We start from the raw sequence: 26,027 nt of genomic DNA, 5'->3' as shown, positions 1-26,027 counted from the left end.
ATAAGAATAAGAGAGTTTCCATGCGAAATTTAACCCCAAAATGACATTAATTAGCACCGGCCTGACCTCCACTCAACACCGATTACCTCAACCACTACCTAACACCGCTGTCTCTCACATCATATTACCCGATATTCGTCACTAGCTTTTGTGAGAGAATTTGTAGGCAGGAAGTCCGATTGCGTTCATGTTTGAGCAATTATCATTTACATTATCTTTAGTGACAGCATAAGTATTATTATTTTTACGTTTGCTATTGATTTTACAATTATTAATAGCCACAACGCATTGCTTTCTCACAATGCACCAATTGCCATACGAGTAACCAGAATAACAGCTTTAATTAAAAATAAAGCTTCAACCGAAATGTGCTGTTATGTTATTGAGCAATAAAAAAATTTGAAAAAAAATCTATGCCCGGTTTTTAGAGCCCAATGAGAAGCTGAACCCGTGTACACCTTCCCCGTGCGGTCGCAATGCGATCTGCCAAGAACAGAATGGCGCGGGTGCCTGTACGTGCCTGCCCGATTACATTGGTGATCCATACGATGGATGTCGTCCCGAATGTACCCTCAATTCGGATTGTCTCACAAGCCTCGCCTGTGTGCGTTCCAAATGCCAGAATCCGTGCCCCGGTACATGCGGCCAAAATGCCGAATGTCAAGTGATAAACCATCTTCCGAGTTGCTCCTGTCTACCGGGATACACCGGAAACCCTTTCCAATTCTGCCGGCCCGAACTCAAACTCCGTAAGTGGGAAACAATGGAAAAAGTGTACCTTGCCGATCTACTCAACTTTTTCGACCTTCATAAAAAGCACGGCTAACGTTCTATGAGTCCGTTGTAGAGTGAGGAATGAATGTGCATCACAGTACGCCTTTTTACCTCACGCAATTCATTGATTGCACAATCGACGATTTCCCTAATGTTCACTTTCCCGGATAACAAAATATGCGAAAACTCCACCAACTCACCCTCCCATCTGTGCCAACTTATATTAAAAACCTTTCGAATAGTAGATGCAGCAATTAAACGACTAATTCGTAAATCCGAACTGGAGAAGATGATTCTTCGAAAACTTCCAAAAACCAAAACATAAAACCTCTTAATCGTTCTTTTTATCCACTGCTTGAGACAGAGAAACCAAGAGATTTTGGTTTCACAGCCCAAACACGCTTTTTTAACCCAAGAACACCCTCAACTGCTTCATCAACCAAATTAAAAATAGAACAATGCAATAAAAAGGTCCACATTAAACCCCATTACAGCACCCCCAGACGACCCACGACAAGACCCCTGCAGACCATCGCCCTGCGGTCCGTACAGCCAATGCCGAAATGTTAATGATCAAGCTGTATGCTCCTGTTTGCCCGAGTATCAAGGCCAGCCACCCTCCTGTCGACCGGAATGTGTTGTCAGTAATCAGTGTCCTACGAACCAGGCCTGCGTTAACCAAAAATGCAGGGACTCGTGTCCTGGCCCTTGTGGCATAAACACTATATGTCGTGCGATCAATCACAGCCCCATTTGCGCATGCAAAGATGATTATACCGGTGATCCCTTCACGAGATGTTTCCGCAACCCAAAACGTAAGATTTTTCAAATATACCAAACAAATATTATTATGTTGATTCATTTATTTTCAGCTGTTTTTACTATCAGTAATGAAGCTCATAGAAATGATACACGTCGGCGATTATTTTTCAGCGCCTCTCAACGATCCTATACGACCGAACCCTTGCTCCCCTTCGCCCTGTGGCGTGTACGCCGAATGTCGTGACATAGGGGGTAATCCTTCGTGCTCGTGTCTTCCCAATTATCGTGGTAGCCCGCCAAATTGCAGGCCGGAATGTACTGTTAATCCTGATTGCTCGAGCAACCAAGCGTGCATGTTACAAAAATGCGCGGATCCTTGTCCAGGATCGTGTGGAATTAGTGCACTTTGTACAGTCGTAAATCACACTCCAGTGTGCAACTGCCCCGAAGGATACACCGGAGATCCATTCACGAGTTGCCAGCCTCGACCACCGCAATGTAAGAAAACCTCTGGAAAGACAATTGTACTCTTGGCTCACTAGGCATCAACGAATGTATGGAAACTTGATGGAATTTTGCAGTGCCCCCACCTCCAACCGACCCTTGTAACCCCACACCCTGCGGATCGAATACGCGATGCAATAACGGAATTTGCACTTGCATCGAGGGATATCGAGGAGATCCTTATGGGGGTTGTCGTCCAGAGTGCGTAATGAACACAGATTGTCCACAGGACCGTGCTTGCATACGCCAAAAATGTCAGGATCCTTGCCCCGGCACTTGTGGCCGCGACGCCGTTTGCAATGTTTACAACCATATCCCAATGTGCAGTTGTCCCGCTGGAATGACGGGCAATGCCTTTCTCGCTTGTTCACTGGCAAAAGGTACGCCCCGTACACAAATCCTGGCCTAATAACACCATCAACGACCGAGTGCATTGCATTAGAATTTGTCTTACATTTTGCCATGAACCTCATCGCACAGATACACCACGACGAAACCCATGCAACCCATCACCTTGCGGACCAAACAGCCAATGCCGTACTGTCAATGAACAACCAGTATGCACTTGCATCCAAGGATATCTAGGAACACCACCCTCGTGCAGACCCGAGTGTACCGTTAGTTCGGACTGCCCAAGTAATCAGGCCTGTAGCAACCAAAAATGTCAGGATCCTTGTCCAGGAAGTTGTGGAATTAGAGCACAATGCCAGGTTATCAACCACAACCCGATCTGCAGCTGTCCGGAAGGTTTCGAAGGGGATCCCTTCGTCAGATGCGTCGTTGTCTGTGAGCACAGTAGCGCTTACAATTTATCATTAACCAGATATCTTAGATAACAAATCTCGTTGCCGATAAACATTGCCAAACAATGATTTAAGTTTACCATCAATTTTTTGTGTTCCATTTAGCAAACGAGCCAACTCCTGATCCAATCGACCCTTGCCAACCATCCCCTTGTGGTCCAAATGCCCAATGTCAGGTAGTGAACAATTTACCATCATGCTCGTGTCTTCCGGAATTCATCGGTAGCCCTCCGAACTGTCGTCCAGAGTGTATTAGTAATAGTGAGTGCCCAAGCGACCGTGCATGCTTGAATCGCAAGTGTGTCGATCCCTGTTCCGGCTCTTGCGCCATCAACGCCGAATGTCGTGTTGTCAGTCACACTCCAATGTGCGTCTGCATGAGCGGCTACGAAGGAGATCCATTTACACAGTGTAACTTCAGGCAACGTAAGACCCATGGGCAAAATCGACAGTAATTAAGAGGACGAATCCATTCGCCAACAAACACAGTGACATTAATTCGTTTCCTCCGCAGCCAATGAACATCTCACGCCGTGCATGCCATCACCTTGCGGCTTCAACGCAGTCTGCCGGGAACAAAATGGCGTTGGATCTTGTACTTGCGCTCCCGAGTATATCGGAAATCCTTACGAAGGATGCAGACCCGAATGTGTATTGAGCTCAGATTGTCCCTCCCATCTCGATTGTATTCGTTCCAAATGTCAGGACCCTTGTCCTGGCACTTGTGGACAAAATGCTAATTGTGGAGTCATCAATCATCGACCAACGTGTACTTGTCTTCAAGGTTACACTGGCGATCCATTCCGTCATTGCCGTATCATTTCAGATGGTAATTTAAAATCTGTATTCGGTTTTCAAGTCAGTTCAACAAAATTTTGTATCGCGTGCCGTATTCTGACGCAAACCAACATTGCTAGATACAGGAATTGTGCGGGAGGAACCCTGCAGACCGTCACCATGCGGTCCAAACAGTCAGTGCCGCGTGGTCAACAATCAGGCCGTTTGCTCTTGTAGCCCAGAATACATTGGAAGTCCACCTGCATGTCGTCCCGAGTGTGTTCTCAGTTCCGAGTGCCCTGCCGATCGCGCATGCATCAACCAAAAGTGCGTGAATCCGTGTCCAAACCCGTGCGGCACCAACACCAATTGCGTCGTTCTTAATCACAGTCCGATTTGCGCTTGCAAACCCCAGTACACCGGAAATCCTTTCACCAGATGTTTCTCCATGCCAAGTGAGGGCAACGACGACAGGATTAAATCTGAATTCAGGATCGACATCAAAGCAATTTTTTATCACGTTTTATTTTCAGGTGTATCGAGCGATCCGATTGTCCCTCAAAATCCTTGCTTCCCTTCACCTTGCGGCAATAACGCGGAATGCCGACAAGTTGGCGAGACTGCTTCGTGCTCGTGTTTGCCTAATTATCTTGGTAGCCCACCAAATTGTCGGTCCGAGTGCACTATCAATCAGGAGTGTCCCAGCAACAAAGCCTGCATTCAACAAAAATGTCGTGACCCGTGCCTAGGCTCTTGCGGCATTTCAGCACGCTGTGAAGTCATTAATCACGTGCCAATTTGTACTTGTTTCAATGACTACACCGGCGATCCATTTACGAATTGCTTCCCGCTACCACCAGTCACAGTGCCACCACCAACAGATCTGTGCAACCCTTCGCCATGCGGACCAAACGCAGAATGTAACGAAGGCGTATGCACGTGCATTCAGGAATATCGTGGTGATCCGTACAGTGGCTGTCGTCCGGAATGTGTGCTTAATAATGATTGCCCTCAAGATCGCGCGTGCTCTCGTAACAAATGCGTCGACCCTTGTATCGGTACTTGTGGACAATTGGCCATATGCAATGTCTTCAATCACGTACCGATGTGCAGTTGTCCGAAAGGAATGATTGGCAATGCGTTCGTTGTTTGCACTCCACAGAAAGGTAAAAGTCTTAGGAAATTGATTTTACATTGATTTTCGGTCATTCCGATAAAAATCTGACATTTCTCACTTCCTGTTGAATCACAAAATTTTTAGATCCCGTCGCACCGAATCCTTGCAATCCAAGCCCCTGCGGTCCGAATAGTCGTTGCCGTGAGATAAACGGTCACAGTGTATGTTCCTGCGTCGAAGGCTACATCGGTTCGCCCCCAACCTGTCGCCCTGAATGCACTGTTAGTTCCGATTGTACTCGAAACGAAGCATGCTCGAATCAGAAATGCATCGACCCTTGCATCGGCGCTTGCGGGCTGAATGCCAACTGCCAAGTCATCAATCACAATCCAATCTGTAGTTGTCCGGCGGACCTTTCAGGTGATCCGTTCTCCCGATGTGAACCAAAATGTAAGCGCTTTTTCGAAAACAAGCATCAATAACTTGAGGAGAAATTTGAACAAAAGAACAAAAAACCCTTTGAATTTTAGCAAATGATCCTGCGATCTTCGTCAATCCTTGTCAACCTTCGCCTTGCGGACCTTACGCCCAGTGCCAAGTAGTCAACAACATTCCTTCTTGTTCTTGTAACCCGGAATATGTTGGTTCACCACCCAATTGCAGACCCGAATGTACCAGCAACTCCGAATGTTCAAGTAATCAAGCCTGCGTTAACCTCAAGTGTGCAGATCCTTGTATCGGCGCATGCGGTTCAAACACGGAATGCCGCGTGGTCAGCCACACTCCAATGTGCGTCTGTCTACAGAATTACGGCGGTGATCCTTTCACAGGATGTTCCTTCGTTCAAAGTAAGAATTAGACTAAAGTCGGCTTCCGTCAACTCCGCCATGTGAGGATGAAACTACATTTTCTTGATATAAAAACGCAGACCAACCGATAGAGCCTCCAAGACCTTGTGTTCCTACGCCCTGCGGTCCGAACGCAGTCTGCCGTGAGCAGAACGGCGTTGGATCGTGCACCTGTTTGACCGACTACGTTGGAAATCCTTACGAGGGTTGTAGGCCGGAGTGCGTCGTAAATTCGGATTGTGCGTCGAACTTGGCCTGTATCAACTCCAAATGTCAGGATCCTTGTCCCGGTGCGTGTGGACCAAACGCTGAGTGCCAAGTCATCAACAATCGACCTTCTTGCAGCTGTCGCGTCGGTTACAGCGGTGATCCCTTCCGCTACTGTAACCTCACTCCACTCTTTGGTACTTTCAAAACTAACGATACGTTAATACTCGCTCAATGTTCCGGAGTACCTTTTAAAATTTCGTTTATCTCATGCAATGGAAAATACAGGTGAACCGAACGTCGCGAATGATCCTTGCGATCCATCGCCCTGCGGACCTAACAGTCAATGTCGAGTGAACGAAAAACAGGCTGTTTGCTCTTGCCGGACCGGATACATCGGAAGTCCACCAAATTGTCGTCCTGAGTGTGTTACCAGTTCCGAATGCCCCGCCAATCGTGCTTGTGTCAATCAAAAGTGCCAAGATCCTTGTCCCTCAAGTTGTGGCATTAATGCCAATTGCAGAGTCGTCAATCACAGCCCTATTTGTACCTGCAGAAATACTTATACCGGTGATCCGTTCACGCGTTGTTTCTACGTGGAAGGTACGTCCGAATATTATTCCAACGGTATCCATTGATCCCAACAAGTCTTTATTTTTACACTTACTTTTGTTTCTCAGCCGTTCCAACACCTGCACCACCATTACCCCGTGATCCTTGCAGCCCCTCTCCGTGTGGCGCAAATTCTCTATGCCGTCCGATCGGCGGTTCCCCATCGTGTACTTGTGCACCTAATTATTTCGGTAGCCCACCAAACTGTCGTCCCGAGTGTACCATCAATGCCGAGTGCCCGATAAACCGTGCCTGCATGCGGGAACGCTGTGCCGATCCGTGTCCAGGATCTTGCGGTTTCGAGGCACTTTGCTCGGTTGTCAATCACACCCCAGTCTGTACTTGTCCCGAAGGTTATACCGGTAATCCGTTCGAGCAGTGTATCAGGAAACCAGTTGATTGTAAGTTCCGTCCGAAAAATCCAACGGCTCCTCATTCCTTGGAATTTCTGCAAAAAATCACAGCCCCTCTTTGTGTTTACTTGCCTTAGCTGAGCCAACCGAGAAGGATCCATGCGCAAGATCGCCTTGCGGTGCTAACGCTCGTTGCGACGACGGTGCTTGCACTTGTTTGCCTGAGTACTTTGGTGACCCCTACTCCGGTTGTCGTCCTGAATGCGTTATCAATAACGACTGTGCGCGTGATCTGGCGTGCATACGGAACAAGTGCACAGACCCGTGTCCTGGTACTTGTGGCAGTAACGCGTTGTGCAATGTTATCAATCATATTCCAATGTGTAGCTGTCCACCGGGCAACGAAGGAAACGCTTTCGTTTTCTGCGCACCATCAAGAGGTAAGATAACGAAGGAGCAACGCTCGCGGAGACAGAAAATAATGAAAATATTATAACAGCACCCGCAGTCACGACTCCGTGTGACCCATCGCCTTGTGGACCGAACAGTCAGTGCCGAGACAACAACGGGATCGCTGTGTGCACTTGCGTCGCCGGATACCTTGGAAGTCCACCTTTGTGTCGGCCCGAGTGCGTCGTTAGTTCGGATTGTTCGCCTAGTCAAGCGTGCAGCAATCAAAAGTGTACGGATCCGTGTGCTGGAACTTGCGGAATTCGTGCTCGCTGCCAAGTCATTAATCACAGTCCAGTGTGCAGCTGTCCCGATCGTTTCTCTGGCGATCCGTTCGTCCTCTGTACTCCAATCCGTAAGAAAACGCATCCCATTCATGAAGCAGATGGCCAATTAAAACAGCAGTTTATCATGAGCATATTAAATACGCAGCGGACGACCCACCGCGACCGATAAACCCTTGCCAACCATCGCCCTGTGGACCGAATGCCCAATGCCAAGTAGCCGGTGAGTCACCATCCTGCTCTTGCCTACCGGAATTCATCGGTGCACCACCAAACTGCAGACCCGAATGTGTCAGCAACTCCGAATGCTCGGCTCATCTGGCGTGCATCAATCAAAAGTGCCAGGATCCATGTCCGGGGTCTTGCGGTGCAAACGCCGAATGTCGTGTCGTCAGCCATACCCCGATGTGTTACTGCTCAACGGGCTACACCGGAAATGCATTTGTGCAGTGCGTCTTTGCTCGACGTAAGGCGATAACTACGACTGATTTTTCGTGCCTGATACTCCGAGGCAGTTCCGCGTAATTATCTTTCTTTTATCGTAACAGCCAACGATCCAGGACCGGAGAAGGTTTCACCGTGTTTACCGAGTCCCTGCGGCTCGAACGCCGTTTGTAACGAGCGCAACAACGCTGGCTCTTGTTCCTGCATCGAGGGTTACTTCGGCAATCCTTACGAGGGTTGTCGACCCGAGTGCACCCTCAATTCCGATTGCGCGTCAAACCGTGCATGCGTAAACTCCAGATGTATTGACCCTTGCCCGGGAACTTGCGGAACCAATGCCGAGTGTCAAGTGATCAATCATTTGGCAACGTGCAACTGTCTTCCCACGTATTCCGGAGATCCTTATCGTTACTGCGCCTTCAGGGAGCCTAGTTGTAAGAAATCTAGAAGACACTGAAGCCAACTTTTATAAAGTGAAGAAAAACACATTTTTAAGTGTTTTTTTCTTAACCCAGTGAACGACCCGGAGCCTAAAGAGCCTTGTGCCCAAACGCCTTGTGGACCCAACAGTCAATGCAGAGCAATAAACGGTGTGGCTGTTTGTTCCTGCCTGCCAACATACGTCGGCAGCCCTCCGGCGTGTCGTCCCGAATGTGTCTCCAGTTCGGAATGTCCTTCGGACCAAGCATGCGTGGCTCAGAAGTGTGTCAATCCTTGTCCAACTTCGTGTGGCCTGAATGCCGATTGTCGGGTGATCAATCACTCACCAGTTTGTAGTTGTTCGAGAGGATTTACAGGCGACCCGTTCACCAGGTGTTTCAGCATGCCAAGTGAGTTTGGAGTTCCAGGATGGAAGAATAATCCCGATTTTCCTGAAATACTTCATTACTCTTTCTCATCACAGCTCCTGTACCGGGTACAGTGAATATACTTCGTGATCCGTGCATACCATCGCCCTGTGGAGCCAATTCCGAATGCAGTAACATTCAGGGTGTATCCTCGTGTGCCTGCCTCGCTAATTACGTCGGTAGCCCGCCGAATTGTCGTCCAGAGTGCACAATCAATTCCGAGTGCGCAAGTAACCTCGCGTGCATGCGTGAAAAGTGTCGCGATCCTTGTCCAGGCTCTTGTGGATTTTCGGCAAGATGCGAAGTCGTCAACCATACGCCGATCTGCACCTGTCCCGATGGCTACACTGGAAATCCCTTCGACAATTGTTACCCGAAACCTCAACGTAAGAACCTCGTCTGTCTCAACTGCTGTCTCTAAAAACACGCGGATTTGAGCGACTTTTGTTTTACGAATTGCAATTTTGTAACTGCATTGATGGTTACTCTGACCTTGATCATCTCACAGCTCCGAATGATCCTGAACCGGATCCCTGCGCCCTTGCGCCTTGTGGAGCTAACGCGGACTGTCGTGAAGGCATTTGTACCTGTCGCCCCGAGTATCAGGGCGATCCGTACGTCGGATGCCGTCCCGAGTGCGTCATCAACAATGATTGTCCGCCCAATCGTGCCTGCTATCAGAACAAATGCCGAGATCCATGCCCCGGTACTTGTGGACAAAATGCTCTGTGCGATGTTTACAATCACATTCCGATGTGCAGCTGCCCGCCGAGTATGAGCGGAAACGCTTTCGTATTTTGTTCACCTCTTCAAGGTACGTTCGTGGGATTACAAGGGACACCGGCCAGTGAGCTGTTGAATGTGTAGCTGCTGAGATTGCTTGGTAATTCCAACTTCTTGGCTCCATTATTTCAGATTCCCCTGAGCAAGATCCTTGCAATCCATCTCCTTGCGGACCCAACAGTCAATGCCGTAAAAATAACGGAGTCGCCACTTGTTCGTGCATCAGCGGCTTCGTCGGCTCGCCACCTAGTTGTCGGCCCGAATGCGTCGTCAGTTCAGATTGCGCGCCTAATGAAGCCTGCAACAATCAGAAGTGCGTCGATCCTTGTCTCGGAAAGTGCGGTATCGCCTCACAGTGTCGAGTCATCAGTCACAAAGCAATTTGTAGTTGTCCTCAACGAATGACCGGAGATCCTTTCACCTTCTGCACACCGATTCGTAAGAAATTTCGTTGAGATTCCCGCCGTATTCAGAACCCCGTGTCAAACTTCGTGTCCCTGCGTGGCTGATACATTTTGTTTTCAACTCCAAAGCCGAAACACCTCCGGCCCCGGTGAACCCTTGTCAACCATCGCCCTGTGGAGCCAACGCACAATGTCGCAACGTGAACGATTCACCCTCGTGTTCCTGTTTACCTGAGTTCATCGGAGCGCCGCCCAACTGTCGTCCCGAATGCACCAGCAACGATGACTGTTCGTCGCGCCTCGCTTGTATACGACAAAAGTGCCAAGATCCTTGCGCCAATGCTTGCGGTGAAAATACTCAATGCCACGTCGTCAGCCATACGGCAATGTGTCTCTGCAACTCCGGATACATCGGAGATCCCTTCACCGGATGTCAAGTTCAACGATGTAAGACTTTCTCGAAGAAAACAAGAAGGAAATATCGACGAACGATTTTGACCAAAGCACTTTTTTACAGTCGATCCCAAACCTACGGTCGTCGATCCTTGCACACCATCACCTTGTGGCCCCAACTCAGTTTGTCGAGTGCAGAATAACGCGGGCTCGTGCGCCTGTACCCAAGGCTACATCGGCAATCCTTACGAAGGTTGTAGGCCAGAATGTGTCCTCAATTCCGATTGTTCGGCGAATCTTGCCTGTATTAACGCCAAGTGCCGAGATCCTTGTCCTGGAGCTTGCGGCCAAAATACCGAGTGCCGTGTCATCAATCACCAGCCCACTTGTACCTGTTTCGAAAGATACTCCGGCGACCCGTTCCGTTTCTGCAATCCTTTGAGGGAACCAGGTGAGGAACAAGTGCGAAATTCTTGGCCCGATCACCGATTCTTGCTCTTTTCCATGGCCCTATCATTCGGTCTCTTTTTTATCCAGATCCAGAAATCATCGATCCCTGCAGATCTTCACCTTGCGGACCCTACAGCCAATGCAGAACATCCAACGGCCAAGCTGTCTGCTCCTGCATGCCTGACTACCAAGGAAGCCCTCCGGGGTGCCGACCGGAATGCGTCACGAGTTCTGATTGTCCAACGACTCTGGCCTGCGTCAATCAAAAATGTGTCGATCCCTGTCCACGGCTCTGCGGTCTTCAAGCTGACTGTCGAGTCATCAATCACAGTCCAATCTGCAGTTGTAAACCTGGACTTACCGGGGATCCGTTCACTCGTTGTTTCCAAGTACCGCGTAAGACTTTTTCCTTAGAAACTATATTGACGCATTACGAACTACGAAAAAATGGCACCTCGAGTCCAAAACCTTAGGAAATGGCCTAATTTTTCCTTCACTTTACAGTACCACCGACGACTCCATTGATAAATCCATGTGCCTCTTCACCGTGCGGTCCAAACGCCGAGTGTCGTGACGTAAACGGAAGCCCGGCGTGTTCTTGTTCTCCCGGTTACCAGGGAAGTCCGCCCAACTGTCGTCCCGAGTGTCTCATTAATTCCGAGTGCCCGAGCAACAGTGCCTGCATCCGTGAAAAGTGTCGCGATCCTTGTCCCGGTTCTTGTGGTTTAAATGCTATTTGTACCGTTTACAATCATGTGCCAGTGTGTTCGTGTCTTGAAAGTTATACCGGCGATCCGTTTACCTCGTGCGAATACAGGCCAGGTGAGTTGCTTCACCGCTGACAAAAGTCCTGCCTACCGGCATCGGAGCTCTACGAGTAATTCGATTGTTCGGCTTTTCAGCAACCGAACCGACCGTACCCGAAGACCCTTGCAGCTCTTCACCATGCGGACCAAACGCCAGATGCGATAACGGAATCTGCTCCTGCAATCCGGAATACTTCGGCGATCCTTATTCCGGATGCCGTCCGGAATGTGTCATCAACAACGAATGCTCGAGCGACAAAGCTTGCGTTCGTAACAAATGCGTCGACCCCTGCCCCGGCACATGCGGTGATAACGCTCAGTGCAACGTTTTCAATCACGTGCCCATGTGCACTTGTTTACCTGGCATGGCTGGCAACGCTCTGTTCTCGTGTCAGCCCGTCCGAGGTACACTTTACAATGCTCACCTTCAGCGATGTTTCCTTCGGAAAATAGTTGAATAATTTTCACACCGGAACTGCCAACCTCATGTTTTTCTGTTTCCTCCTCCCCAGGCGAACCGCAAACCAGACCCTGCACCCCATCGCCCTGTGGACCGAACAGTGTCTGTCGCGAGGTCAACGGCCAAGCCGTCTGCACCTGCGCTCCTCAATATCTCGGAACTCCACCTTCGTGCAGACCCGAGTGTCTCGTGAGCTCTGATTGCCCCAGCAACGAAGCCTGCGTAAATCAACGTTGCAGAAATCCTTGCCTTGGCACTTGTGGCCTCAGAGCCTTGTGCCAAGTCGTCAACCATAGCCCAATATGCTCCTGTCCTGCTCGGTTTACTGGAAGCCCATTCGCAGCTTGCAGCCCGATGCGTAAGCTTCCCAGACTAGAAACATACTCTGAACCATTTTTTCGTTGTTTTCCATAAGCAATTACAGAAACGACATTTTTTTATTGAAAGGAAATAACGCAGAAGTTGCGTCCCATCATTAGGACATTTTTTTATCATAAAATTGTAGGATTCAACAGAATTTTCGACATTAGACATTAACATCGAGGTTTTTTGAAAACTACCATTATCTGACTTTCCCATTGAAAGGGCATTGAAACAAAGAAAAAATCGCTTTCATCTCACAGCGGACGATCCACCAGAGCCAGTGAATCCCTGTCAACCCTCACCCTGTGGCCCGTATGCCCAATGTGAGGTAAGGAACAAGGCACCTTCGTGTTCGTGTCTCCCCGAATACGTAGGAATACCACCGAATTGTCGTCCTGAGTGCGTCTCCAATTCCGAATGCCCTACCCATCAGGCGTGTGTCAATGAAAAATGTAGGGATCCGTGCGTCAATTCGTGCGGATCTAATACCAATTGTCGTGTCATCAGCCACACACCGATTTGCATGTGTATCGATTCTTACACCGGTGATCCATTCACACAATGTCTTCCGATGCCATGTAAGAATCTTGTTTATTCATGTTTATTAAGGAATTTATACCGCTTCCGATTTTGTCGGCTATTCGTCTACGGATTGCTTCGCTTTCAGACTGTTTATTTCAGGACGACGAATCGTAAAATTTCTTATCATCACCCAACCACACCAACTAATGAAATGAATGAAATGTTTTATAGTCGCTCCCGGACCAGGAGTGCCCATTTCGCCCTGCGACCCTACGCCCTGCGGCTCTAACGCCCAATGCAAAGAGTCCAACGGAGCTGGCTCCTGCACATGTCTCGCCGACTACATCGGCAATCCTTACGAAGGTTGCAGACCGGAGTGCGTCATTAATTCGGATTGCCCGTCCCACCTCACTTGCCTCAGGTCAAAATGTCGTGACCCTTGTCCGGGCGCCTGTGCCGCCAATGCCGAATGCGTTGCTATCAATCACGCACCCTCCTGTACTTGCATCGCTGGCTACACCGGTGACCCCTTCACCTCGTGTAATCTACCGCGCCCACCAACCAGTAAGTCTCCTCCTTAGGCCATCAATTTTCAAGGCACTTCCCCACCGCCCGTCATCCTTGTGAACTCAAACTCGAGACCATTAAACTTCCCGATCAATTTCAACCAGGAAACGATATCCATTCGAACGATGCGCGCTCTTTTAAGGCGTTAACTATCGAAACGATAGGAAATAACAGGAAAATCCTAACGAAGAAAATTACAGGTCCACATATTCTCTGCGTTAAAAGCTCAGGACGTTCAGATCGAAGTGATACTCCGAAGACCCCTCTCAAGTCAGACATTCTCTTTGCGCTGACCCCTGAGCTACTGGAGCTGAAAAAATCTCGACTGAAGCTTTTTTGTAGGAAATTTGATGCCCTACAAAATTGATTCTGAAGGTTTTCGCTCTATTTCCAACCGTTTCGAGGGTATGAGCAATAGAAAAACGAGTATCCGCCAACTTTTCTGATCACTAGTTATCGGGACTATGGATTCGAAATTCTGGTCCCAAATTTCAGATTACAAGGATGGCTAAACGCGGTGTGGTGCACCGCCGGTGAAAGAACCACAAAAAGTAACATTTAACGACCCTTGATGACGTGAACAACGATTAATTATACAATCTTGTCAATGACCAACTTCAGACCCGAGTGATGACGAGAATCCCTGTGTCCCATCACCCTGCGGACCCAATAGCGAGTGCCGAAACGTAAACGGACAAGGCGTCTGTACCTGTCTTCCAAATTATATTGGCAGTCCACCCGGATGTCGACCCGAATGCGTCTCCAGTGCCGAATGCCCTGCGCACCTCGCCTGTGACAATCAGAAGTGCGTTAATCCGTGCCCGACGCCTTGCGGCCTTAATACCGAATGTACGGTCATCAATCACAGCCCCATTTGCTCGTGTATGTCCGGTTACAGCGGGGATCCGTTCACGAGATGCGCTCCAATTCCACGTAAGCATTCGACCTCCGGAATAAAAATTGAGCCCAACTCTAGCATGTTCCAATTTCGCATCCTTTCAGGCCCACTTACTTCGATTATTTATTGTTTTTAACAAACTTTTTGCCACATTTTTCTAGCCCGTATACCCAACGAGCCTATCGATAAGGACCCCTGCGCACCCTCGCCCTGCGGTAGTTTCTCCTACTGTAGAAACATAAACGGTTCACCAGCTTGCACATGTCGCGAAGGATATTTAGGCCAACCACCGAACTGTCGTCCCGAGTGTACCATCAATTCCGAATGTCCAAGCAACGAGGCTTGCATCAGAGAAAAGTGTCGGGATCCATGCCTCGGTTCTTGCGGTGCTGAGAGTCGCTGCTCAGTCGTCAATCACATTCCCATATGCGCCTGTCCCGACGGATACGAGGGCAACCCGTTCCAGTATTGTTCGCCCATAATACGTAAGAAAAGCATTTTATTTCATGTCGAAACGAAAGAGAATCTTGACAGCTGACGAATCCTTATTCCCCGAGAAGCAACGAGCCACTGTTCAGAGTTATAAGTACAAATTGCACTTCCCTCATCGAACCAGGTCCGGAACCACCGAAAGACAAATGCAACCCCTCACCTTGCGGTTCCAACGCCATTTGCGACGACGGAAAGTGCACTTGCATGCAAGAATTTCAGGGTGACCCTTACGCCGGATGCCGACCAGAATGCGTTCTCAACACCGACTGTCCCAGAGACCGAGCTTGCCTTAGAAACAAATGCGCGGATCCTTGCCCAGGCGCATGTGCGATCAATGCCCAATGTGCTGTCATTAATCACGTCCCAATGTGCAGTTGCCCTGCCGGCATGACCGGAAACGCTTTCAGTCTCTGCTCGCCCCTCAAAGGTATGCGATTCCTGTGCACCATTATTTGTGACCTTCGTGAAGAATTTTTACGAGAAAAAACGACGTTGAATCTCCATTAGACGTCCGACCACCGGAGAATCCTTGCAACCCGTCGCCCTGCGGTCCGAACAGCGAGTGCCGTGCGGTCAACGGCCAAGGAGTTTGCTCGTGTATCCGCGGTTATTTGGGAAGTCCACCGAGCTGTAGACCCGAGTGTATCGTCAGTACGGACTGTTCCCAGAACGAGGCTTGTAGCAATCAAAAATGCATCGATCCGTGTCCGGGGTCATGCGGCATGAGAGCCCAGTGCGTTGTCGTTGGTCACAGTCCCATTTGCAGTTGTCCCAACGGATACGAGGGCGATCCGTTTGTTCGATGCCTCCCGAAAAGTGAGCACAAATTCCCATGAAAATTCGTTATTTTCTTCAATCTCATATCAATATTATTCGGAGAGTAAAGAATGAATAAAATTTTGATAAAAACCTCCAGTGGAGCCAAGACCACCGATAAATCCTTGCGAGCCATCGCCCTGCGGTCCGAACTCGCAGTGCCTCGTCAATAACGACGCGCCGTCCTGCTCTTGTCTCCCCGAATTCACCGGCTCACCGCCCTACTGCCGTCCCGAGTGCGTCAGCAATAGCGATTGTCCCAGTCAACAGGCCTGCATTAATCAAAAGTGCCAAAATCCGTGTACGAACGCCTGCGGCGTCAATGCCGACTGTCATGTTGTCAGTCACACTCCGATGTGTACCTGCATGAACGGCTACACCGGGGATCCGTTCTCCGGCTGTACTTTCCGTGAATGTAAGTGAAGAAAATAATCGTTAACATTTTTACTTTACAGAATTTCGATCTTCGCTAAAAGCGGAGTTTTCGCGTTGATGCAAACATTTTTTTATGAGTTTGAAACTTGCGTTGGTGTTCGAGTTCCCTCGATTCCTGGGTCCCAATGACCCACGACGGTATAACGAAGCAGCAACACTATTTACGTTCTCATGACAATAAATTATTCGAACAGTCGATCCGATACTTCCGAGGCCAGAAACGACCCCCTGTTCGCCATCGCCCTGTGGCCCGAACGCCATTTGCAAAGAACAAAACAACGTTGGTTCCTGCGCCTGCAATCCCGATCACGTTGGAAACCCGTACGAAGGCTGTCGTCCCGAGTGCCTCATCAACTCCGACTGTCCGTCGGCCCAGGCTTGCATTAATTCCAAGTGCAAAGATCCCTGCCCCGGTACTTGTGGCCTCAACGCCGAGTGCCACGTCCGCAATCACCTCGCGATGTGCAATTGTTATCCTGGTTATACGGGCGATCCGTTCACCTACTGCAGCGTGTTCAGACCTGGTAAAAAAGAAATTTTGTTTATTCGTTGATTTTCGTGATTTTCCATGCGATTAATTATCCCGATCGAATCGCCCTGCATTGTCACAACAGAAGAGAAACCAGGAGAGCGCGATCCTTGCTCCCCGTCGCCCTGTGGACCCAATAGCCAGTGTAGAGTCGTTAACAACCAAGGAGTTTGCACCTGCCTGCCCGACTTCATGGGCAGTCCACCTGCCTGTCGTCCCGAGTGTACCGGAAGCTCAGAGTGTCCGAGCAATCGCGCCTGCATTAATCGCAAATGTGCTGATCCTTGCCCCGGTACTTGCGGCATTAATTCCCGCTGCGAGGTCATCAATCATAGCCCGATTTGTTCCTGCAGGGAGGGATACACCGGCGAACCATTCGTCAATTGTTTCCAAATGATCCGTAAGTTTTTATCCTCCGAACATTTTTTTGTACTTTCGTGTCCAGGCCTTCTCAACGAAACTCTTAAAATTTTGCGACCCATTTATTTAACAGCCGAATTCAACCGTACTGTGACACCTCCGAATCCCTGCGTCCCATCGCCCTGTGGACCAAACTCCGAATGTCGAAACATAAACGGCAATGCCAATTGCGCTTGTAACCCCACCTTCGTCGGCAGCCCACCCAATTGTCGACCCGAGTGCACCATCAACGCTGAATGTCCCGGCAACCTTGCCTGCCTACGATCCAAATGTCGCGAGCCCTGCCTCGGCTCCTGCGGATCCAATGCCCGCTGCGCCGTCGTCAATCACACGCCAATGTGCACGTGTCCTGAAAGATACACCGGGGACCCGTTCACGCGATGCTTCCCTGCGATTCAACGTAAGCCTCCCATTGATTTCCAATGAAAAATAAAAAATTGAAAAAAAAAACATTTGAATCCTGCCAGGAGTCGAAGAAATGTTCGAACGTTTCGTTACAGCTCCAGAACCAAAACCACCGAACCCCTGCGACGATTGTGGCTCGAATACCCAATGCCGAAACGGCCAATGCGTTTGCTTGCCCGAATATCAGGGCGATCCTTACATAGGCTGTCGACCCGAGTGCGTTCTCAATCCTGACTGCTCGCGCGACCGAGCTTGCATACGAAGCAAGTGTAGGGACCCTTGCGAAGGTACCTGCGGACAAAATGCCCAGTGCACCGTTGTCAACCACGTTCCTGTCTGCAATTGTCCACGAGGAATGACCGGCAATGCCTTTGTCGTTTGTTCACCGATGCAAGGTATGCCCTGATCGAAACACTTTTTCCAAACTTATTCAAGCGCGTTATGATTTTATAGGAAAAGTGTCAGGCAACACACACGGAATACATTTTGCAATTTTGCCCTTATTCAGAACCACCGCAGCCCGATCCCTGCAATCCGTCGCCATGCGGGTCCAACAGCCAGTGTCGAAAAATAAACGGTCAAGCCGTCTGCTCCTGCATACCCGATTACCTCGGCTCACCGCCCAACTGTCGACCCGAGTGCATCATTTCATCCGACTGCGCTCCCAACATGGCGTGTAGCAATCAAAAATGCATTGATCCTTGCCCCGGTGCGTGCGGTATCCGCGCCCAGTGCAACGTCGTCAATCACAATCCCATATGCTCGTGTCTCAGCGACTTTACCGGCAATCCGTTCGTCGCGTGTACGCCTAAGCGTGAGTATAACGTCGAGTTTCAATTAAATGAAATAAAAATTGACGCAATTGTGCTCCCATTCCGAGGCGAGATTTTTCATCGCGAATTGTCAATTTTCAAAAGCTGATGTAGAAAAATGGAATTGGCTAGCTCGGAAATTTCGTAAGTTCAGAAAAATCTTGTTTGCAAGATTGTCGCGAAAAAAAATTATTCCCTTGGGAGAAGTCTCTTTTCCAGACGTTTCAAAGGATTAAAGACTTTTTGAAAAAATTGGAGAATTATTTGAAAATGCTCGTGTCCAAATTCGAGAATCCGAAACTTCATAAAATCAAATACTCCTCAACAGCCAAAGAGCCCGAAGAACCGCCGAGAAATCCGTGTGAATCATCACCCTGCGGACCGAACGCGGAGTGTCGTGTCGTCGGCGAATCATATTCGTGCTCCTGTTACCCCGAATTTATCGGTGCGCCACCAAACTGCAGACCCGAATGTGTTAGTAACAGCGAATGTGCTACGAACTTGGCATGCATCAATCAAAAATGTCGAGATCCGTGCCCCGGTTCTTGCGGATCCAATACGGAGTGCCGGGTCATCAGTCACACGCCGATGTGCGTTTGTGTTCAAGGATTCGTCGGTGATCCTTTCACTCAGTGTAGCCCCGAGCGAGGTGAGTTGAAAATTTGACATTTCACGGAGTTGAAACTTCATTGGGAAGTGATCCGCTCAAAGCGCGTAATTCACGTGACAAAATCTAAGAACCTTCGCGTTCATTTACGCAGACGATCCAATGGTCCCGAGGCCAACGCCCTGCGTGCCATCGCCATGCGGTGCGAACGCAGTTTGCCGGGAATCGAACGGAGTAGGAGCTTGTTCCTGTAACGAGGATTACATCGGAAACCCCTACGAGGGTTGTCGACCAGAGTGCGTTGTTAATTCCGATTGTCCAGCGAATCGGGCCTGCATAAGATCGAAGTGTCAGGATCCTTGCCCCGGAACGTGCGGCTCGAACGCCGTTTGTCAAGTCGTTAATCATTTGCCGACGTGCTATTGTCAGCCGGGTTACAACGGAGATCCGTTCCGTTATTGCAACGTCGATGATGGCCCGGGTGAGTCCGAAATGAGAAAAAAAAAACGATTGGAAAACAACCGTGTCTCGATGCACTAATTTTTGGTATTTCTCCTCCAATGAAGTTGGTCCCCCGAGGAAGGATCCTTGCGAACCGTCGCCTTGCGGACCGAACAGTCAATGCCGGGTCTCGAACAACCAAGCGGTTTGTTCCTGCGACCAAAGTTTCGTTGGAACTCCACCCTACTGTCGTCCCGAATGTACGGTCAGTTCGGAGTGTCCGTTGAACCGAGCCTGTGTCAACCAAAAATGCGCGGATCCTTGTCCTCAAATGTGCGGTATCAACGCACGTTGCAACGTCATAAATCACAGTCCGTTCTGCAGCTGCAATGCTGGATTGATCGGAGATCCTTTCGTCAGATGTTTCGCAACGCCCGGTAAATAAAATTTGAACAATTTGCTCTTTTCTCGATTTTCATTCCCGACCAAATCTCATCTCGATCTTCCCCGAAGCAGAATCTCCTCCAGGCGCAACACGACCGTCAGAGAATCCTTGCGTGCCATCGCCCTGCGGACCTTTCTCAATATGTCAAAGTGTCGGCGGCATTCCGTCGTGCACTTGTCAACCGAGCTACGTCGGCTCACCACCAAACTGCAGACCCGAGTGCACCATCGATTCCGAGTGTCTCAGCAATCGAGCTTGCCTACGGTCCAAGTGCGAAGATCCTTGCCCAGGCTCTTGCGGAATTAATGCCCAATGCACTGTCATCAATCACATGTCGGTGTGCACTTGCGTCAATGACTACATCGGCGATCCTTTCACCAATTGCTTCCCCAAGCCACGTAAGTAGAAAAAAGAAGCGAAAAACTTTGAAAATTCGATTTTTCAATAAACTTCAAAATATCGATGAAAAATGAGCGTTTGTGATGACGAAATCTTCATTCCAAAGCGATTGTTCCTGGACCGGTAAATCCCTGCGAACCATCGCCCTGTGGATCGAATGCTCAGTGCCGAGATGCTGGAATTTGCACCTGTCTCCCAGGATACCAGGGCGATCCTTACAACGGATGTCGTCCCGAATGTGTGCAAAATCCCGAGTGTCCATCGAACAGGGCTTGCATGCAGAACAAATGCGCTGATCCTTGCCCCGGGGTTTGTGGACAAAATGCTGAGTGCATGGTCGTCAATCACATACCGATGTGTAGTTGTCCTCCTGGAACAACAGGCAACGCTTTCACTTCGTGCATCGAGGCCAGAGGTGAAAAGGCATTTCAATCGATCTGCGAAACGATTTTTTTCCATCGTTTTTTTTCAAACTAATTCAGTTTCTCTCTTCGCAGAACCCAACGTAACAAGACCTTGCGAACCATCGCCCTGCGGACCGAACAGTCGATGCCAGACGATCAATGGCCAAGCAGTTTGTTCGTGCGCTCCAGAATTCTTGGGACAACCTCCAACCTGCAGACCCGAGTGCTCGATCAATTCGGACTGTCCTCTCAACCAGGCGTGCATCAACCAGAAATGTGGGGACCCCTGCTCTGGATCTTGCGGCGTTTCGGCACGCTGTCAAGTCGTCAATCACAATCCCATTTGCAGTTGTCCTTCTGTCTTTACCGGGGATCCATTCACAAGATGTTTCCCGATATGTCAGTATTTCAACATTGAAAAAAAAAAAAAAAAACACTCGAAAATGAAAATCCAAGTAGATCATTGTGATGTGCTAAGTGAAGAAAAAAATTTCAGCTCCCCGTCCACCGACGCCACCGAAACCCTGCGAGCCATCGCCCTGCGGTCCGAACTCGGAGTGTCGCGATGTAAACGGTTCACCATCGTGTTCCTGTTTGCCGGAATACATGGGAGCGCCACCAAACTGCAGGCCGGAATGCGTGAGCAACTCCGAGTGTCCGAATCATTTGGCATGCTTCAACCGAAAGTGCGAGGATCCTTGTCGCGGCTCTTGCAGCCAAAACGCCGAATGTTTCGTCCACAATCACACGCCAATGTGCAGTTGCATGAGAGGCTACTCGGGCGATCCGTTCGTCCAGTGCGTGCAACGCGAGCCGGAGGTGCCGGGCTCCCTCGTCAATCCTTGTGATCGAAGCCCCTGCGGCGCAAACGCTATTTGCCGGGAGCGAAACAACGCAGCTTCTTGCATCTGCGCGAACGGATACATCGGCAATCCTTACGAGGGTTGCCGTCCAGAGTGCACCATCAACACCGATTGTCCCGCTGATTTGGCTTGCATCAGATCCAAGTGCCAAAATCCTTGTCGGGGCACCTGCGGCGTTAACGCCGAATGCCAAGTTGTCTCGCACTTGCCCAACTGCAATTGCATTCCTGGCTTCACCGGCAATCCGTTTGAGTACTGCAACCGACAACGAAATGATCGTGAGTGGAATAAATATTTGGCAAAATGACACTGCGGAACATGGAATTTCTCTGAAAGGATAAATTTTCATTCATTTTATTGATCGATTTTTCCACAGCTGAACCCCCACCGACTGACCCGTGCCAGCCTTCGCCCTGTGGCCAAAACAGCAATTGTCTCGTCCGAAACGGTCAAGCCGTTTGCTCATGCACCCCTGGATTTATTGGCAACCCACCAAACTGTCGCCCCGAATGCGTTGTCAGCTCGGAATGCGATACTCGACTCGCTTGCATCAACAAGAAGTGCCAGGATCCTTGTCCAGGTACTTGCGGCCAGGGGGCCCAGTGCAGGATCATCAATCACAGTCCCATATGCAGTTGTCCACCTGGATTCACTGGAAATCCGTTCAGCAGTTGCTTCGAAACTCGTGAGTACAAGTTTCTACGTCGACAGCAGAAAATTGTCGTGAAATACTTGGCTGCTGCACGAAGTTTCAAAATGAAAACGATTTTCGCCTCTTTTTTATAAATGTCAACAGCAAAACCACCAAATGGCGTGGAAACTCCGTGCAGTCCCTCGCCCTGTGGACCCAACTCGATTTGTCGCCCGGTCGGTGGCTCGTCCAGTTGCGCTTGCGTCAACAATTACATCGGTTCCCCACCGAATTGTCGTCCCGAGTGCGTCATCCATCCCGACTGCACGAGCGACCGTGCTTGCATCAATGAAAAATGTCGAGACCCTTGCCCCGGATCGTGCGGCTCGAACGCTCGTTGCTCGGTCATAAATCACACGCCGATGTGCACGTGCCCTGAAGGATACACTGGAAATCCATTCGAAAATTGTTACCCAGCGCCGCAGATTCCAACTCGTAAGAATCCCTTTCTTTCAAAACAATCAAAGACAACGAATTTTTTTTTCCTTCCTCAACAATAAACTCCATTTTTCAGCTCCAGCACCAACCGATCGATGCAATCCTTCACCGTGTGGTCCGAACGCGAGATGCCGAGATGGAACTTGCTCCTGTCTGCCCGAGTACCAGGGCAATCCTTACACAGGCTGCAGACCCGAATGCGTTATCAATACCGATTGCTCTCGCGACCGCGCTTGCATTTCGAACAAATGCCGTGACCCTTGCCCTGGCGCGTGTGGCCGAAACGCAGAATGCAACGTTGTCAATCACCTGCCAATGTGCAGCTGTCCTAGAAACATGTCCGGCAATGCTTTCGTCTCTTGTTCACCGGCTGAAGGTACTCGCACACTGTTCGATCGCAATCTTTATCGCTCCGTCCACTGATTGGATGAATTTCTTTTCACTTCGTTCAGACAGATTTTTTCATTTAAAAAAAGTCCACGAAATTCGTGCCGTCAATTTTTTGTAGTAAAAACCAACTTCCGGAAACGGAGTCACAGTTTTTGAGAAGAGTCGCCAAAGCCATTCAACGAGGACCTAAAAATTATTGAACTTCCTGCAAGATAAATATTTTGTTTAAAAAATGATTGTTTCGCGTTTCAGTCCCGCCGATGATGAACGCCTGCAGTCCTTCACCGTGCGGTCCGAACAGTGATTGTCGAGAGGCTAGTTCAGGGCAGGCAATTTGCAGTTGTATTCCTGGCTTCCGGGGAACGCCACCGACCTGCAGACCTGAGTGTGTCGTCAGTTCCGATTGTGCGAGAAATCGGGCTTGCAGTAACCAAAAATGCATCGACCCTTGCCCTGGCACGTGCGGGCTCGGAGCTCAATGCGCTGTCATAAATCACAATCCAATATGCAGCTGCCCATCTCAGTACATCGGAAATCCTTTCGAAAGATGCTTACCGCCTCCACGTAAGAACGAAAATCCGAAGAAATAATGAAAAAAGAAGAAAAGAACGGTTAAAAATATTTCATCTGTCAATCCCACAGGCGAGGAGGAACCTCCAGGAAATCCGTGCAGCCCCTCGCCCTGCGGCCCCAACGCTCAATGTCGCGTTGTCAACGGCGCTCCCTCGTGCTCTTGCCTCCCCGGATTTTTGGGATCAGCTCCCGGATGCAGACCCGAGTGTGCCAGTAACAGCGAGTGCCCGAGCGATCGTGCTTGCATCAATCAAAAATGTCGAGACCCTTGTCCGGGTTCTTGTGGCTCGAACACCGAGTGTAACGTCGTCAGCCACACCCCGATGTGTTCTTGCGCCACCTCGTTCACCGGGAATCCGTTTGTCCAATGCGAGCCTGTCCCAAGTAAGATACAAACCGCGAGTCGTACTTCCGTTCCTGGAGGAAGAAGTTGGTGAATTAATCATTTTTTTCTTGTTCCAATAAAGTTAAACCGGAAGTGAGACCTCCCAGACCCTGTGAACCATCGCCGTGCGGAGCAAACGCAATTTGCCGCGAGTCCCGGAGCACTGCTTCGTGCTCGTGCGCTCCTGACTTCTACGGCAATCCTTACGAAGGTTGTCGTCCCGAATGCGTTCTGCCCAGCGACTGTACTGCCGACAGGACTTGCATCAGATCAAAGTGCCAAGACCCTTGTCCCGGCAGTTGCGGTTTTAACGCGCGCTGTCAAGTCATTAACCACGTGGCATCGTGCTCGTGCCAGGACGGCTTCACCGGGGATGCCTTCCGCTACTGCACCCCCGTCGACCGAATTCGTAAGTCCCTGCTCAGTAATGAACTCAAACGATCCATGAGTTCGTATAAACCTGTGAATTAGATTCAAACACGCGCATTCCGTCGATCTCCACAGCCGGTGGTAACGATACGACGAGGAATCCTTGCGTCCCATCGCCCTGCGGACCCAACAGCCAATGCAGAGTTGAAAACACCGAAGCCGCTTGTTCATGCGACCCTGGGTACATGGGCAACCCGCCGAATTGTCGTCCGGAATGTCGCGTCAGCCAAGAGTGCCCGAGTAATCTCGCTTGCGTTAGAATGAAATGTTCTGATCCTTGTCCCGGCACTTGTGGCATCGACTCGAGATGCGAGGTCATTAATCACAGTCCAATTTGTAGCTGCAGACCGGGTCAGACCGGCGATCCGTTCTCGAAATGCTTCGATCTACGACGTGAGTCCTCCTCCGTCCTTTCCTTCGTTTCTCATCTCTTCTCTACGAGTATAAATAATTGAGTAATGTTATTTTTCAGCTAACATAGAACCCGAGCCAGGTCCCAAGCATCCCTGCACACCATCGCCTTGCGGTCCGTTCTCCGTGTGCCAGGAGACCGATTCCGGTTACGCGAGCTGCTCCTGTCTCACTAATTATATAGGCTCCCCACCAAACTGTCGTCCAGAGTGTACCTTGAATTCCGAGTGCCGCAGCGATCAGGCTTGCATACGCGAAAAATGCGCCGATCCTTGCCCCGGCTCGTGCGGCAATCGGGCACGTTGCACGGTCGTCAATCACACCCCGATGTGCACGTGCTTCGAAGCTCACACGGGCGACCCGTTCAACAGTTGTTATCCGATACAGGAGCCCCCGCCAAAACGTAAGATTAGCATGACTCACTGCGAGGACAGTGCGAAAGGACCATTGTCGATCATACCCTAACCCTAACCGTTGAAACAAAAACCTCGTTGTAGCCCCAGGACCGAGAGACCCCTGCGACCCTTCGCCCTGCGGCCCGAACGCTCGCTGCCAATCCGGCGTTTGCACCTGCCTGCCGGAGTACCACGGCGATCCTTATTTCGGATGCCGTCCTGAATGCGTCCAAAATTACGATTGCCCACTGAACCGCGCCTGCCTCAACAACAAATGCGTCGATCCTTGCCCCGGCGTCTGCGGTCGTTACGAAGAGTGCCAAGTCGTCAATCACAATCCGATATGCAGATGCACCCTTAACAATGGCAATGCTTATTTACCCTGCGAACCTCCGAAACGTAAGTCCGCCGATCTTTAATATTTTTTATCCAGGCAAACCCATTCGGGCTCGACCCTAATTGGCCTCGTTCGAGAGCAGCATCTTTCATCAATACGTTTATCGTACCCGAACAGCTCCGGGCGACAATCCCTGCGAACCTTCGCCATGCGGACCCAACAGCGTTTGTCGTCGTTTCGGCGATCGAGCCTCCTGTAATTGTCTACCTGGTTACTTAGGCGTATCACCCAATTGTAGACCCGAATGTGTCGTGAGCTCCGATTGCGAGCAGAGCAGAGCTTGCATCAATGAAAAGTGCGAAAATCCTTGCACCGGCTCTTGCGGACGTAGCGCAATTTGCACGGTTCGCAATCACAATCCCATTTGCATTTGCCCGGATCGTTTTACCGGAAATCCTTTCGTCAGTTGTTCCCCCATGGG

General features: G+C 49.9%; 1 protein-coding gene across 1 annotated transcript in view; it reads left to right on the top strand.

The window, feature by feature from the left end:
- The window catches only part of dpy (dumpy), a 67,611-nt gene that overhangs the window by 29,657 nt on the left and 11,927 nt on the right, over nt 1-26,027 (top strand). Inside the window, exons 28-84 of the mRNA XM_043427226.1 lie at nt 429-749; nt 1,269-1,589; nt 1,708-2,034; nt 2,118-2,420; nt 2,521-2,826; nt 2,949-3,269; nt 3,358-3,672; nt 3,761-4,075; nt 4,154-4,786; nt 4,882-5,187; nt 5,268-5,585; nt 5,666-5,989; nt 6,081-6,395; nt 6,473-6,805; nt 6,895-7,197; nt 7,257-7,562; nt 7,640-7,957; nt 8,040-8,369; nt 8,451-8,765; nt 8,840-9,169; nt 9,292-9,597; nt 9,699-10,004; nt 10,100-10,417; nt 10,488-10,814; nt 10,901-11,209; nt 11,318-11,635; nt 11,716-12,024; nt 12,132-12,437; nt 12,703-13,020; nt 13,196-13,528; nt 14,153-14,464; nt 14,591-14,914; nt 15,046-15,348; nt 15,429-15,737; nt 15,838-16,152; nt 16,367-16,696; nt 16,787-17,101; nt 17,195-17,521; nt 17,622-17,921; nt 18,035-18,340; nt 18,667-18,987; nt 19,100-19,426; nt 19,512-19,823; nt 19,903-20,229; nt 20,337-20,645; nt 20,728-21,033; nt 21,131-21,775; nt 21,874-22,182; nt 22,294-22,623; nt 22,703-23,002; nt 23,269-23,580; nt 23,659-23,973; nt 24,057-24,383; nt 24,479-24,796; nt 24,876-25,217; nt 25,312-25,608; nt 25,724-26,026. Of these exons, the coding sequence (XP_043283161.1) occupies nt 429-749; nt 1,269-1,589; nt 1,708-2,034; nt 2,118-2,420; nt 2,521-2,826; nt 2,949-3,269; nt 3,358-3,672; nt 3,761-4,075; nt 4,154-4,786; nt 4,882-5,187; nt 5,268-5,585; nt 5,666-5,989; nt 6,081-6,395; nt 6,473-6,805; nt 6,895-7,197; nt 7,257-7,562; nt 7,640-7,957; nt 8,040-8,369; nt 8,451-8,765; nt 8,840-9,169; nt 9,292-9,597; nt 9,699-10,004; nt 10,100-10,417; nt 10,488-10,814; nt 10,901-11,209; nt 11,318-11,635; nt 11,716-12,024; nt 12,132-12,437; nt 12,703-13,020; nt 13,196-13,528; nt 14,153-14,464; nt 14,591-14,914; nt 15,046-15,348; nt 15,429-15,737; nt 15,838-16,152; nt 16,367-16,696; nt 16,787-17,101; nt 17,195-17,521; nt 17,622-17,921; nt 18,035-18,340; nt 18,667-18,987; nt 19,100-19,426; nt 19,512-19,823; nt 19,903-20,229; nt 20,337-20,645; nt 20,728-21,033; nt 21,131-21,775; nt 21,874-22,182; nt 22,294-22,623; nt 22,703-23,002; nt 23,269-23,580; nt 23,659-23,973; nt 24,057-24,383; nt 24,479-24,796; nt 24,876-25,217; nt 25,312-25,608; nt 25,724-26,026 (18,651 nt within the window). The remainder of the gene's footprint in view (nt 1-428; nt 750-1,268; nt 1,590-1,707; nt 2,035-2,117; nt 2,421-2,520; nt 2,827-2,948; nt 3,270-3,357; nt 3,673-3,760; nt 4,076-4,153; nt 4,787-4,881; nt 5,188-5,267; nt 5,586-5,665; nt 5,990-6,080; nt 6,396-6,472; nt 6,806-6,894; nt 7,198-7,256; nt 7,563-7,639; nt 7,958-8,039; nt 8,370-8,450; nt 8,766-8,839; nt 9,170-9,291; nt 9,598-9,698; nt 10,005-10,099; nt 10,418-10,487; nt 10,815-10,900; nt 11,210-11,317; nt 11,636-11,715; nt 12,025-12,131; nt 12,438-12,702; nt 13,021-13,195; nt 13,529-14,152; nt 14,465-14,590; nt 14,915-15,045; nt 15,349-15,428; nt 15,738-15,837; nt 16,153-16,366; nt 16,697-16,786; nt 17,102-17,194; nt 17,522-17,621; nt 17,922-18,034; nt 18,341-18,666; nt 18,988-19,099; nt 19,427-19,511; nt 19,824-19,902; nt 20,230-20,336; nt 20,646-20,727; nt 21,034-21,130; nt 21,776-21,873; nt 22,183-22,293; nt 22,624-22,702; nt 23,003-23,268; nt 23,581-23,658; nt 23,974-24,056; nt 24,384-24,478; nt 24,797-24,875; nt 25,218-25,311; nt 25,609-25,723; nt 26,027) is intronic.

Source organism: Venturia canescens, chromosome 8 (genome assembly GCF_019457755.1).
Source record: "Venturia canescens isolate UGA chromosome 8, ASM1945775v1, whole genome shotgun sequence".
Classification (NCBI taxonomy): Eukaryota; Metazoa; Arthropoda; class Insecta; order Hymenoptera; family Ichneumonidae; genus Venturia; species Venturia canescens.
Note: the sequence above shows the minus strand (reverse complement) of the source record. Positions and strands in the feature narration are given on the sequence as shown.